The sequence below is a fragment of the Synchytrium microbalum genome (genome assembly GCF_006535985.1).
Source record: "Synchytrium microbalum strain JEL517 chromosome Unknown SmJEL517_scf0030, whole genome shotgun sequence".
Taxonomy (NCBI): domain Eukaryota; kingdom Fungi; phylum Chytridiomycota; class Chytridiomycetes; order Synchytriales; family Synchytriaceae; genus Synchytrium; species Synchytrium microbalum.
In genome coordinates, this window is record NW_022158379.1 from 264,998 (window position 1) to 279,601 (window position 14,604).

The following is a 14,604-nucleotide window of genomic DNA, read 5'->3' on the forward strand; positions in this document are numbered from 1 at the left end:
AAGTAAATTACTATTTTTATAACACTACCACAGCACATACAACACATTCCTGTAAAAAGCTTCAATTTTTCAATGACAAGCTCGGATTGCCACACATAAATATGTGTTTTGTTGTTCTTTCTCTGTACTATTCAAACCATTCAAGCTTCAATGCTTGAGCCATGAATGCGAACTTGTCGGACGCTTCTTCAATGCGTTGCTTTGTGCTCTAAAAGCGACGAAAAGAGAATTTTTCAGACGCCCTGCACATGACATAAAACGCTCATAAATGACCTTACCTTTCCAGCACCATGCCCAGCCTTAGTCTCAATACGAATCATAAGAGGCTGCACATTGGTCTGCCCAGCAACATGCTGCAACGTTGCTATCAGCTTGTGTGAATGCAACGGAACCACGCGATCGTCGTGGTCGGACGTGCATAATAGATAAGCAGGATATGTCTGATTCTTGACATTATGAAGCGGTGAGTATTTAATCAAAGTTTCGAAATCCTCCTTCTTGTCTGGATTTCCATAGTCTGATACCCATGCGTGGCCGATTGTGAATTTGTGGAAGCGGGCCATGTCCATAACGCCAACGTCAGCTATACTACAACCGAAGATATCGGGGGCTTGGTTTGTACAGGCTCCAACTAGTAAACCACCGTTTGATCCACCGTTGATGGTGAGTTTGGAAGAGTTGGTGTACTTTTCGGAGATGAGATATTTGGCGGCGTTGATGAAGTCGTCGAATACGTTTCTAAGAGCGAAAAGAAAAAAATGTAAGAAGACTCAAGTGTTCCGTATCCGTTAATAAAACGGCGTAGCAACGATGACTTCTACCCTATTCAAACTTACTGCTTCTTGTCAAGTTTCCCGTCCTTGTACTATCATAACTTGGTGTTAGAAGGGCCGGGGTTGCAAATAAAGCCAATACATGATCCCTTCACACAGCCAATACATACCCATTCTTCTCCAAATTCTGCACCTCCACGTAAGTTGGCTACAGCAACGACACCATGCATATGCTGTATAAACGTCTGTGGCACCAAAAATATACAGTTAAGCCAAGTAGACAAAAAATGAAAGATGTGGGAGAGACTTACCAGCCAAGTGACCGAAAACGAAGGCAAGATCGATATATTAAAACCACCGTAGCCTGTTGAACCATCGAGAAGGAGTCAATAACTATAAGTATAAACCGTACAGCAACAACGATACGAATGGCGCCAGATGACTGACCGTAGAGTAGAGTCGGATTGCTACCGTCCAGCTTTATCCCTACGAAGTTCGATATGTTCAACCCAGACAACCACGGGCAAGCAAATTCCCAAAATCATTTGCATCACATACCTTTTCGAGCAATAATATACATGGGAACCTTAACACCACCAGTACTCTCATACCACACTTGTTTCGTCTCATACAAACTAGCATCATATCCAGCAATCTTGGTAGTCTTAAATACCGAAGAAGTCATAGTCTTGGAATCAAACCTCGTAATCATTCCTGGAGTCAAGTACGACGTGGTTTGATAAAATACGTCGGTGCCTTCTTTACGACATGTCATTGATGCTACTATTGATCCTGTAGCTAGAGGCAGCTCTGCTGGTGATAATGGGTCACCAGATGGTAGGGAGTAGAGGCGTGCGATATGTTTTACATCGTGCAGGTATACGATTATAAGCTTGTTGTGGTCAACGACTCGTGCCTGTTGGAGTACGTCCTGGGATTGAGGAATGACTTCAACCATGCCCAGTACAGGATTGTTGAGATCAAATTTCACGATTCGTTTGCGGGGAGCGTTGAGAGTTGTTACAAAGTAAAAGACTGTTTCGTCGTTCGTGATGCTAAAATTGAAAGTCAAAAAAAGGACCTAATCTATGATTGGATTGCATGACTGACACTCACTAGCTGAACTCGGCCTTGAAATCATCAACAATCTTATTCCATGTCGGAGCTGCGACAATACCCTTTGGATCAATTTCAGCAACGTAGACCTTGGTTTCTGGATCACAGCTTTGGACCGTGGACATGATTAGGTATTTGCCATCATCAGAGACTTCAGCGCTGAACATGTGATCGGGTTCAGTCTCATCCTAGGAACCAAAAAGTTCAATCATCAAACACTGGGCATGAGCTAAAAAAGCAATACATCCACCAGCTGTACCTTGTAAATCAAGACATCATTCTCCGAATCAGTTCCTAGCTTATGATACATACACAATTGGTTCTTGTTAGTATCCGTCTCAGTACCCTTATCATTATTATTTGGAATCTTTGATGGTGGGAGGTATCGATTATAAAAGTATCCTAAATCGTCATGCGTCCATTGAATTCCTGTGAATTTGGCCCATTCAGTTGGCTTTGGTTCAACGTCTTCAGGGGTTGCGTCGGCGGTTTTACGGACGTGGATTGTTACCCAGTCGGAACCAGAAGCTGATATCCCATAGGCAAAGTATTTGCCGTCTTCGGTGAATGAGTATGTGTTGAGGGATACTGTTCCATCGTCAGAGAGTGTGTTGGGCTATTTTCATGGTGATTTCGTCAGGATTGTGACAGGAGAGAACTGCAAAAAAACGAGAACCAATTTCCGACCCATGCGGTCCTGTCGACATGTCAACGTACATCGAAAAACACACGAGGTTCACCATCCAGAGAGTCTTGTTTGTACAAAACACTCTGAGCCTGCAAACCAGAGTTGTGGAAGTAGTAATAAGAGTCTCCACGTTTGAATGGACATCCAACACGTTCATAGTTGAACATTTCCGTGAGTCTCTTTTCAAACTTGTCGTGCAGTGCAGACGTTCCAATAAAGTCTTGAAAGCACTTGTTTTGGCTTTCAACAAATGCCTTGGTTTCAGCCGAATCTGGATCCTCTAAGAAGCGATATGGATCTGCGATTTGTTGGCCATGAAGGTTCTCTACAAGAGTTTCATCACGTCGAATCGCCTATGTAGCAAATGTGGGTGGAATTTAGTAAGATTCGATCAGGATTCTTTTCTCGATGTCGCTCACAATCCGATAGGATTGATTTGACAAATACGCAAACGTTGAAATGTTGTCAAATACGTTCAATTCAAGCACTTAAGGGGACCTACTGGATAAGTAAAAGGCGACACGCCATGAGTATTACTGGTAGTAGTGATTGCCATAGTTTGGGGCTTGATAAAGTTTACTAATTGTCTAAGTCGTCGAAGTGCAAACATTTAACGAATCGTGATCGAGCAACCGAGTCAACGTCACGTAGACCTACACGTCAAAATATCAATGTTTAATCTGTACAAATCCAAACTTTATTATTATGCAATGCGTTTCCTTTTATACGTCGTATGCCAACCAACTACAACAACGCGACAAGACCTAGTTCTCAATTACAGGCTGAATGAGGGTGACGTTGTCTCCCTTCAACAGAATGCGACCTATTGGTTTACTGGTTTCGGCTTTTGAATTGACTTCGACAGCATCATCCACTACCAAGTTCATGAATTCGTCAAAACCCTAGGTTTGAGCCTTGTTAGTTAACGATGCATGCGTAGCAAAGTAAAGAGTGGGGGTAATTTACAATGATTTTGCCTTCAATCCTCATGTCAACTTGTTCATACAGCCATATCTTGACTCTGTTTTTCTATTTTTTTTCGGTCAATGTTAGAATGTTGATGATGCTGGGATTGGAGAGTAGAAGATGGAGCTTACACTCTGCAAGTGTTTGAAGATGACATTCTAAATATGATTTATTGTTAGAAAACAGAGCTATAAGATGTTGTTGCTTGAAAACAAGTTAAAACTTACGATGGGAGCAACCATCACTTTCTGTTATGACGCGCGCAGTGGACTAGTTAGTAAAGTACAGACAGAGTTGAATATGTACATAGAGCTGTCTTACCTGTACTCTTGTGGCCATGATGAGCTTCTTCCCTGTTGCTTTTAGTCAACAAGAACGTGCTGCTGTTTGCTGAACGAATTTGATGGTTTGGCAACACAGAATGGCATCAAAATAGAAGCTCGGATGTGATTACATGTACATAAATGAAATGTTCAAACACTTCTGTCTCGTAAGTCGGTGTGAATCTTTCGCAGGAAGCCACGTCTACAGATTGTGATCAGAGTGCTGCGATTGCTCTCTCTTGAACACGTTTCCAGTCCATTCCCACTCGATTCAAGTACGTATTTGAGCAATATTGTTCTACTATTCACATCCCATTGCCTCTCAACCGTACATAAGCTTCATAGCTCCTTTCAATTGCTACTCCAACTCTATTTGAACAGGAAGGGCCATCTTGAGAGTGTCTTGCTATAGGAGACGGCAATGTCCAATGCTATAGTGGCAAGCCTGTTATTCTTTATACTCAGATATATAGCATATACCGACGATGAACAAATGAACCAACTCAATTTCTGTCGTTTTTTAGCCTGCAACGTATCGATGGATTATCGATGATGTGATCAACCGCTTGTCTGCCCAGGCTGCTGAATTGGGTGTAGAAGACCACACCCTCACTGAATTGCAATCGGTAATCATCATTGGTTTGTCATTGCAACTTCAAGTGTATTGAACCATACACGTAGATGTGGGAACGAAAGCTAGTAGAAACTAGATCTGCTGCTTATGCTGCTCCGCTATTCGATGTACAACCACTTGCTCCGACAAAACCACCTGCTGGAAGCCTCGTAAGTTCAAAGGTTTGGATGTAGTCAAGACACAGTGCTGCCGAAACGTGTCAATCGCCTCGTTGACTCTCTTAATGCTGCCAAATTAATTATGAATACGATCTCTAATTTTTTTGTTATTGACAGGGGGGAGCATCGTCAGGTTCAATCCTACCACCACATTTACAAGCTCAAATGCGAGCAATGCAAGATCTACCCCAATACGATGGAGCATCCGACGAAATTATAATAAGAGATGACGCGTCATTGCCTGGCAGAGGTCGAGGTCGACAACTACTACAATCAACGTTCTCATCACAACAATCCATACAACTACGACGTTCAGCAAGTCTGCCAACTCAACCAACACACAGAACAATACCGCAGCATGATGGAGGTGATGACGATGACGACGATGGTTTAAAGGTGGGAAAATGCTACTATATTCCAGGATCATGCCTTGTTTCTTTTGCATCTGACTCTCAACGCCCCCGTTCTTCCACAGGATGATATTGGCTCAGATCTGGACGATGATGACGAAGAAGATAACGAGAACGAGGTGGAAGTACCAAACACCATATTATGTCTATACGAGAAAGTCAGTCGGGTTAAAAATAAGTGGAAGAGTACTTTTAAAGATGGTGTCGTTATGGTCAATGGGAAGGACTACTTGTTTAGCAAGGTAAAGTAGAGGAATTAGATGTCTCTGGTTTCTGGTTTTGTTGCCATTGGGGATGTCAAGAAACCACATCAAGGATGAAATCCCTGAATGCTTCGATAACTAGTTGCTCACAAATCTCATCATATGCTAGGCAACCGCTGAATTTGAATGGTAAACTCGCGCATCATAGCAGTTACAATCTTCTCCCAAATAGTACATATTGGCTGTTTGATGTCTCTAAAGGACATATTTGCGTTGCCTCCAAACAAATAAACACACGATTGTATCTACAAACTCTTTTACCAATTGGTTTACAACTCTACATGGTTACAAATCATCATCGATAAGGTATATATTATTTAGTCCTTTCATGGCTACCGCTTCGCTTAGCAGCAGCACCAGTGGCAGTCTTTTTCACAACAGCAGACTTTTTATTCGGCTCACGTTCCGGTGATGGGGGTTGTTGTGATGGTTCTTTGGATCGTGATTTTCGTCTGTCGGAATCACGAGTAGATCCACGACATCCTTCTTTGAGTAAGTGATCTCTCCATCCCGAATCCGAGGCAGGTATGTCTTCATGACATAATGGACACCGAGCGATTTCTCTATCTTTGGAATGCGCTAAATCGGTGGAAACGTTGTAAGAGCTGAGTGCGAAAAAAAAAAAAAAATCTCATATTCGAACAACTGGTGAAGCTGGTCCAAACTCACCTCTACATTCCCGCTTAGCAACATGCGACAGATACTCTTTTTCCAATACCGCTTCATGACATCTCGGACACTTCTTGACCGTTTTTTTCAAATCACATTCTGAGAACATGTGCTCAGAAAGTGTAGATATCTCAACGGTCTAAAAACAAATCGAGAATTAGTCACTGCTACAGGCAACCTGTAGGTTTTTTTCTCACTACAAACAAGAGCTTACCTTCTTGCACAAGACGCAAATGGTCAGCATTTTGCAGTCCTTGAGGTAATGAGAGTCCAGATTCTCTTCCTGAATGATTTGAAGCAGAATGAGCACACGATTCTGATCGCCATCAAACACAACTTGTCCAAATACCGTAAAAGAGTCGTTCTGCTCATCACAGAAAATGCAGCGTCTATGTGAAGAGTGGGGGGAAAAAAGTCAAGCCCACCTTGACATAAACGATACGGTAAACAAACCAGCTTACCGGTCAAAGTTCCAATCATTGTTGTTGTGCACTTCCGAATTCTTCTGCATGGGAGCTGCATCTGGTGTTTTAAATGCCTTGTTTGGCTCTACATCAACGGAGCGAAAAAATAGTCAGGTCAAGAAAGAAGCGTTGCGAAGTCCACACACGCTTACTGCTCCCTTTCTTGGCAGCAGCAGTTGCAACAGCGTCATCAACTTCTCCCTCTGCTCTGTGTGGATCAATTGAAGCTTGAGACTTCCGACCGAAATTCTAAAAGCCGAAGGGAATTTCAATGTTTTGTTATGGAAAACGAATGTTTGAGCTTGGAGATATAACTTACCAATCCAAAGAATCTCTTTTTTGTCGCTTCCTTTATTTGAGACGTTCGTTAGTGTGAGATATTCTTAGCACTCAATTCGATTGTACATGAGTGCTCTAAACGCGTACCTCGTGTGGCTCCTCCTCATCGTCTGATGTCATTCCTATACCAAATACGTTTAGCAAATTTAACAAAAGACACCCCATTATTCTGGATCCATACCCTTAGACTTTGGTGATGCATGGTCACCAACATCAGTACGCTCTGACGTAAGTTTCCGAAGCTCTTGTAATTGACTCTGCAGTTTCTGAATCTTAGCAGCTTGGGCCTTGGTCGGCTGTGGCTCATCAGACGACTTTGGAACTACGGCTAAAAAGAGAAGATATGCAGCTCAGTTCACCGCTGGCTGCGTGCATTGTTCTACATACGCTGTCTAGCATTCTTAGCCTTTGGCTTAACATCATGTCCATTGGCTTTCGTAATAGCATCCTCAACATTCTGGACTTGTTGAGGCCTCAGAGGCTTGAGGTATGGATCAATGACACCTCGTGATCCTTTGACAGCAATTTTGGCAGTCACGACAACAGATGCTTCTCGGACTTCGTGGGCGGAACTTTGTAGTAGTGGGCCTGCTAAAGCCATGACAGATTCAGCATTGAGACTACCTCGATTATCTAGGCCGTATTCGTCCAGGAGTCTCGAAATGACTTCGAGTCTGCCGATAGCCACTTTGGGTAATGGGGGTTTCTTTGTCGGGAATGGTTGCGTTAGGATAGGGAGGACTAGGGATGGGGAACTACTTCCTAGTTCTACAATCACGTCAACTGCTGCCTGACAGAAGGACAGATTTGTAAGAGTTGAACCACCAAAGAGTTTCAGACTTCAAGAATGAGCTACCTGTTTAACTCGTGTATTCGAATGGGCCACAAGAGCCAATATCACAGGAGTGATTTCCTCGAGGTGACCACTAACAGTAGAAGCACTCAAGTTTGCGGATGCAGAGAGCCCTAACGTGCAAATACACAAATTAGCAAAAAGAACTTAAAGGACAAAGCTGAATTGAGCTTTTTTCTTACTCTGAACAGCTCTTTCAAAATCCAATGCGAGACACAAACACTTTTCACTCGTATACGTGAAAGCCTTTGTCGAAACTTGATATCCAGCTCTGACAACCGACTCTGATACGGTGCTACCCGATTTTCCACCAATGGGAGCAATTTGAGCTATATGCCGTGCCATGTCCTTCAATCCTTGTTCCCTAGATCCCGACTCTTTCGACAAAAACTTGGCTATACTGGGTTGCCCAAATACTTGAATACATGATTCCCAATCACGACTCTGATCATCAGTTAGTCCATCGTCGGCCTGTTTAGATTTCGATTTCGGCATTTCGGAACCTGATGATGCTCGTGACATCGTGGTTGCTTTTGGTGACTTGACAGCAGCTGGAGCTTTCGCTTCCATTCGATGTGCTTGTGGTGATGTTGGCGATCCTGGTGGTGGCGTCCTTGCGAGTTGCTCGGTTGATGTAGGTGGCTTCTGATATTCTGGACGAGTCTCTTCGTCTTCTGGAGCAGTTTCTGGCTCTCGCTCCTTCTCTTTCTCTAGCTCCTTGTGTTTACTTGGTACATGTACAGGCCCTGCATCGATGGATTTCGATTTGGGGGAGAGAGCAGGTTCGGAGCCCATAAACTGCGACATGCGCCTCTGCTCTGTAAGACTACGAATTGGTGGTGATTGCTCATCGGGTATTAAGACTGGCGGCGGTGGTTCTGGTAGTGATTCTTCAATATTCTTGACAAGGTGCGCTCGTTTGCGGATAACGTCGCCATCAGCCGTCCACTCTAGACCAAGAACGTCTAGTTTTGATCTCAAATCTTGTAAATGGCTCTCCACTTCGTTCTACGAGAGACAGTTTAATTCCTGGGCAAATAGCAACAAAGAGCTAGGAATTACTCTAATAGACTGTGCTTGCTCGTAATCTTCTGCAGATATTGCATCCTGCAAATCCTTCTCCAATAGAGCAATATCTTCTCCAGTCTAATTGTTTCATCATTGATTGTTAGATTGTATCTTGAAGACACGTCTGTAAATGTCTCATTGTACCAGAGTAGCAGCATCACGCGCATGTTTCAGAGATTTCGCCAGCAAAAAATCTTCATCTAATAGAAAGCATGGATTGTCAGTACAGATAAAAGAGGGTAGTTTCCTGTGGTAAAATACCTAGTACGGCCTGATGTTTAGCAAGTTGTATAGCCTCAACCAATTCCATAGTCTCTTTATCTCGAGCCATTCGAAAAGCCAAATCGTCTGAAAGCCCAACTTTCTGATCTGTTGCGGTCTTGTGCACTAATCCCCATAGAGCACCCATAGCATTTGATTGAGGTGGATCCAGTCCTTCCTCTCCCTTATCGAACACAGGAATGTAAGTTCGTGCATTCAGTGCCAGCAGATCAAATTCAGTGTAAAGAGTTATAACGTACAAATAGTGCATGGGCGGTAGGTATCGATTGTGCGTAATATGCTGAATCACGTATCTGACCGAGCACATTGACAGCGATCAGAGCCACCTAAAAGTGATAACAAATGCATCAACAAGCCACTAACGAAGGCTGGTAATAGACTGAATAAGTCTCTTGCCAATGACAGCCATACTTGGTTGTAGAGGTTCAATTGATTAACGTAGGGCTTGTGCAGCAGTATCTTAACATAGTCGCCCTCAACGTCCAAATAAATTGACTTGAGCTCTCTAGCTCGATACCCCATTTTGGCGTTATCATTAAGCACCACGTATCTAATTCAATATGGTATGAGATTCAGCTGTACCTGCTCCAAGCAATTCGAAGCATACCCTAGTCGAACAAACTCCACTTTCCGAGTAGATCTCTGCCGATGTCCATTCGACAAGTACGAATCCTCGAAACCGTCATCTTCGTCAGTATCACCATTCAGTAAAAGGTTAGCTGATGGTTTCTGACCCAGAGACGAGGTTTTGGCAACATGGATCTCCATCTTTGTTGGAATCTTGTAATGGTGCACCAGCAATTGAAGCTTCCGTATTCGACAGTTTGCAGATAATCTATAATGCAGGAAATGAGGTTGAAATTAGTTTCAAGCGTTTGGATCGTCGTAAACCACAAAAAGGCAAGTACAAACACACATACTTGATGACAAGCACTTGAGGAAAATGAGAGAATCTCTGGGTAGCCCAGCCTGCATTAACACTGTTTTGATGAGTGACTAGTAGCTGATGAGGTGGATATTGATCCTCATATGAGCTGCATGCTACGACGTCGAATGGAAGCACCTGCATCTGATTTGCCAGACAGAGGCTGATCCGGGAGGTTTGTACGGAATGTTTTCGAGTATACGAGAGTTCCAGAGATGTCAGTATATGATGCGATTGTTTTGGAGTGTTAAAAAGGCGAGTTGATGAAGATCCGCGTTCGCGAAGTAAGTTGAGACAGTTGGGCAGGTGGGGACATTGGCAGTTTAGAGCGATTAATTCAGCGCAGACACACGGAATGCTTAGTCTTGTAAGAGACACGGAATGCTTAATCACGTACGTGACAATTGACTCGGCAAGCACAAGAATCCTTCACACCAAATTGTTTGACAATCTGTTCCATTTACAATCGTATCCTCAAACAGTGCAGCAAGAGACATGGTGTCCTTTGAGGAGATGGGCGTCGAAGACAAACCACACCATCAAGCTCAACTCGAGTCACTCGCTGCCATAGAGGCCGACAGAATGAAGGCACATATCTTGGATCAGGTGGAATTCTACTTTGGAGGGAATCTCATATTCCACATTATTGATTTATTTATCTATTTATCCCCGCCAGCTCGTGTTCTTCTGCATCTTCTACTTGTAACTTGGCATCGCAAATCCAAACATTTCAACTCCAATCATTGGAATGCTGTTGATCAAACTACAAACGGGACCAACGGTAACTCATCTACCACACTTCTATAAATGTCAGATGTAAACCATCTACAATCAAGCACGTTGAATATTCAATTACCAATCCTCGAGTTAGTCGTAGTCGTGTATAAGTATCATTGTCGCTATGCCCTCCTCCGCACAAATCTGCTTCGTTTTCGTCCGTTTCTGTCAACTTGCGTCGCAATCAGAGTCGGGTGTTCGGGCTCGAGGGTATCGTAACAAAAGGACGCGCTAGAAGCTCAACAAACGTACTTGATTACACGTACACGTGTTTGGGAGAAATTATGAATATTCATGAGTCGCGCAGCCAGAATTACTTTTTTGAGTTATGCGGTCAGGTGAGCTCAACACGGAACACCTCCTCGAGTCTAGATCTTCATTCAACGAATACATTCAACGAATGTTGGACTACCTAAAACTAGCTCGTTTCAATTCGTTGAATTAGCCGAAAAGAAGAATTGTTCGAAAGACTTCATTATGTATTAAACAACCCCTTTTACACTGCACTCTTCAAAGAGTAGCCTGACTTCTACTTCCAGAAGATATCGTCTTGACAGCTTCATCAATCTTTCCAAACTGCCATCCCCAACCAGCATTATACAAGAAGGGTCTCATATCAAACCGATTGTCATCAGGCGAGTATGGAGACATGTGATAGGATGGTGGCAATACAGTAGACTTGTGTCGATTGATGGAATAGAAGAAGAAGAACCGTTTGACCTTGGCTGCGATCTGTTTTGTAGCGAGTGAGTGTCAGGGGTACCAAAAACGAGCAGATTTGACAAGCAGATTCCGACTAACCTCTGCTGGACTCAATGTTGGTCCCCATTGCTGTAACAACTTGGTGAACATGCTGAATGGCCCACATCTTGCAACTTTCCTCAGAGTTCCATACACGGAGAGTTCCTTGTATGTCATTCCCATATCAACCTAAATCAAAGACAAATGTCAAGAACGACAAAGAGAACAAGAGTTGTATGCTTTCACACGATACCTCATCTTCCTGAACGTAGTTTGCTGTTATAGGTTCTAATTCAGCAGTAGCTGGTGCATCCAAAAAGCTATCAAATAGCGGTGAAACAACTTTTTTTTCTCGTGGCAAAGTGTGTGCTTTAACTTACGAGTCAAGGATCTCCAGTTTATACTCATCACGAGAGTACAGAATGAATTTCCGCAAATCTGTCTTACTGATTCCTCCAATCGGATTGATATCAGCACTTGAACAATCGTACTTTGTCAGGTATCCACGAAGGCTGACAAAGGGATGAGGATAAAACGTGAATATTTTGAAATCGGAAATGACTTGACGACAACTCACGTCTCATCAACGTTAGCACTACCAAGTACTAGTAATGATCCAGGCAGCCCACGAACCCATAACAATAGTTGAGCAAACAGGTACGCAAGGACCATTCGTAAACGTGCCTAAATCAGTGTGCCATAAGAATACAAAAGGAATGGAATTCTTTTGCTCATCCTTACCTGCACGTTTTGAAGTGCTAAGTTTTCACGTTCTGTGCCCCCATAGACTTTAAATTTAGGAGCAGCACCAGTGACGAGCGTAAACAAAGCCATTACGGCAGCAACAACTGTGTCCATATTCAGATCCACATGGTAGCTATACGAGAAATTTGTAAGCACAAAACTCGAGTGGAAACTACCTTCTGTCATACCTTCCGATCCGGTCTGATAACAACTTGGCTCTTGATCGTGTATCATTACTAGAATTACTTGTTCCCATATAACACGTGTGGAATATACGCCTTTTTGAAACGAGCAATCAGTCAGAGAGGGCTCACACCTCGACCCCCAAAGGGACCTCTAACCTACTTGCAAAACTCAGTTGGATCGGTTGGGGTGTATGTTTCAGTGCCAGCCATACGACGAGCATCGGCTAAAACTTGTTTATCTAGTAATTGGTGGAAAATTCACATTTGATGTCTGGAAAAAAACCGGCGACAAATGTTTAAAAGCTTTTCTCGTACCTCCATTCTGTACTGCCTCACAGACCATCCGACACATAGAATACACAATCAAAGCTGTAGCACAACTGTCTATTCCACCACTCAAAGGTAGAAAGAATCCACCAGATTTTGAGCGACGAAGGTAGTCCCACAACCAACATGCTGGACCCAAACTGCAAAAAAAGAAAGACTGATAATCGAAAACCTTGACCTTTAAGTTGACACTCACAGCCGCTCTTACGCTATTTCTTCTTCTGGAGTACTATAACGGACTTCCATTGGATCATTCGGTCTGATATCAGTATGGAAAGCACTGACTGAAAGTGTGATTGGAGCCCTGACTCGTGGGAATGGTTCAGCTCTTGAAGCTTGCATTCCACGACTCACGATGGATCCACGCATAGATCGAACATCTTCAATATCAACCGTTGCGGAAATCACTTCCTGGAGTGTGAAAAGAAGACGTGACTATAGTCCGACAGCAAAAAACCATTATAACTGTATGGTGTAATGCCTACCACGTCAGAAAGGGAGAATTGCGATCCTTGAGCTACAACGTTGCCATTGACACATATCAAAGCACAACCATCATAGTACACTCGCTCCCCATCACATCCTTGTTGGTTTGCATACAAGTAGATTCCTCCTGACTGCAGAGACGTGAGAATGTATCCCAGCATCACCCCTACATTTTTTTCTACACAGACCTTGAGCATAGCTTCTTTAATCAAATCAACGCGAGTATGAAGTTTTTGGAATTCGTGATGACTTCCACTTCCATTTCCAAAGATTTCAACACCATCCAAAGACATGTGAATGTGAGGGCTGTATTTAAAGGTGCAAAAAATGAGATGGTAGCTAGAGACATCAGATGAAGGAATTTAGATGATGCACGTACCTGTTTGGAGTAAACAACTCTTCACATAATTCGGTTCCGACGACGGTACTAATGAGCAAAAAATGTCTTAATAGACGGAAAGCAGGATGAGTTTAGTTCAATCTTATACTCTTTAGTAGCAACAACACCATCACCAAATGGGACAGTTGTCTAGATGATCGAAATGTCAATATGTTTGTCTGACACAAATGACCACATAAAGTCACCCAATCATACCTGACCAGTAACTTCTTCAACCATTCTAGGCAAGTAATGATCTTCAACAAACTTTGATTTTGCCCAAGGAGTAAACCATCTCATTTCACGATAGTTTCCATCATTGGCCATAAACATTTTGGGCCGAATTAAGAGAATCTTCTTGTTGAGAATGAATACTCGACAATTGTACTTGACGCTTTTATGCACCACTGGCCTAGCGATATTATCTTGATAAGAGATCGTATTATTTGTTATACTGCTATGATGAATATCAGATACGTACATGCCGATATCACATAGAATGTCTTGACATGTAGGATGTACTAGCAATTGAGCGAGAACTTCCCAAGAGTGAAGATATGTGTCACCTATGGGAAACGTGTGTATTGTGTGAGAGAGATCCAGAGCCTCAATGACACAAATTCATTGCACACCTTCATGAAAGTGATCGTTACATCCATATCCACTAATCAGTAATGATGATGTGAGCTCAGAGCGGTATGAATCCACAATTGAATGTATTGATCAAATTACGGTATTTCTAGTTCTGGGCCGAGTCGATATGTAGCACCACGTTCTTTAGCAATACGAATGCTTTCCAGAATGCGTTCCATGTTGCCTTGAAAGTCGAGAGCCCATTGATTCTACAAATTGTGAAAGTGAGTCAAATGTTTGTGAATTTTACGTGATTCTGACAGCCAGATCATGCACATACCAAGGCACATGTAGCCAGTGTAATTAAATGGCCCATTATATCGTCTTTTTCAATGAGGAGTTCTTGTCAATGATTGATACGCCTTTGAAACGTCAAACACACAGAAATCCTAAAAAGACCA

At 42.9% G+C, this 14,604-nt stretch overlaps 4 protein-coding genes across 4 annotated transcripts; all 4 read right to left on the reverse strand.

Moving 5' to 3' along the window:
• Window positions 1–127: 127 nt before the first annotated feature.
• Window positions 128–3,133, reverse strand: SmJEL517_g04487 (uncharacterized protein; the record flags this gene model as incomplete). The annotated part of the gene is made up of 11 exons (XM_031170415.1): window positions 128–208; window positions 279–738; window positions 837–865; window positions 944–1,018; window positions 1,085–1,137; window positions 1,200–1,259; window positions 1,332–1,828; window positions 1,890–2,077; window positions 2,149–2,505; window positions 2,607–2,930; window positions 3,080–3,133. The coding sequence occupies 11 exons, from the start codon at window positions 3,131–3,133 to the stop codon at window positions 128–130; spliced, it is 2,178 nt and encodes a 725-aa protein (XP_031023675.1).
• A 208-nt stretch (window positions 3,134–3,341) lies between these two features.
• SmJEL517_g04488 (uncharacterized protein) lies at window positions 3,342–3,882 on the reverse strand (the record flags this gene model as incomplete). The annotated part of the gene is made up of 5 exons (XM_031170416.1): window positions 3,342–3,479; window positions 3,544–3,606; window positions 3,675–3,701; window positions 3,771–3,791; window positions 3,865–3,882. 5 exons carry the CDS (start codon window positions 3,880–3,882, stop codon window positions 3,342–3,344), a joined length of 267 nt encoding a protein of 88 aa, XP_031023674.1.
• A 1,762-nt stretch (window positions 3,883–5,644) lies between these two features.
• SmJEL517_g04489 (uncharacterized protein) lies at window positions 5,645–10,075 on the reverse strand (the record flags this gene model as incomplete). Its single annotated transcript, XM_031170417.1, has 18 exons — window positions 5,645–5,910; window positions 6,001–6,139; window positions 6,215–6,389; window positions 6,462–6,549; window positions 6,617–6,713; window positions 6,784–6,813; window positions 6,891–6,925; window positions 6,985–7,131; window positions 7,191–7,593; window positions 7,660–7,769; window positions 7,839–8,664; window positions 8,719–8,802; window positions 8,869–8,924; window positions 8,986–9,169; window positions 9,246–9,332; window positions 9,418–9,556; window positions 9,614–9,841; window positions 9,927–10,075. The coding sequence occupies 18 exons, from the start codon at window positions 10,073–10,075 to the stop codon at window positions 5,645–5,647; spliced, it is 3,243 nt and encodes a 1,080-aa protein (XP_031023673.1).
• Window positions 10,076–11,218: 1,143 nt separating this feature from the next.
• Window positions 11,219–14,519, reverse strand: QNS1 (NAD+ synthase (glutamine-hydrolysing); the record flags this gene model as incomplete). Its single annotated transcript, XM_031170418.1, has 18 exons — window positions 11,219–11,440; window positions 11,510–11,638; window positions 11,703–11,769; window positions 11,830–11,961; window positions 12,027–12,133; window positions 12,191–12,326; window positions 12,382–12,471; window positions 12,539–12,617; window positions 12,694–12,845; window positions 12,914–13,116; window positions 13,191–13,322; window positions 13,380–13,497; window positions 13,571–13,618; window positions 13,680–13,720; window positions 13,787–14,136; window positions 14,203–14,234; window positions 14,303–14,412; window positions 14,484–14,519. 18 exons carry the CDS (start codon window positions 14,517–14,519, stop codon window positions 11,219–11,221), a joined length of 2,184 nt encoding a protein of 727 aa, XP_031023634.1.
• Window positions 14,520–14,604: the final 85 nt, after the last annotated feature.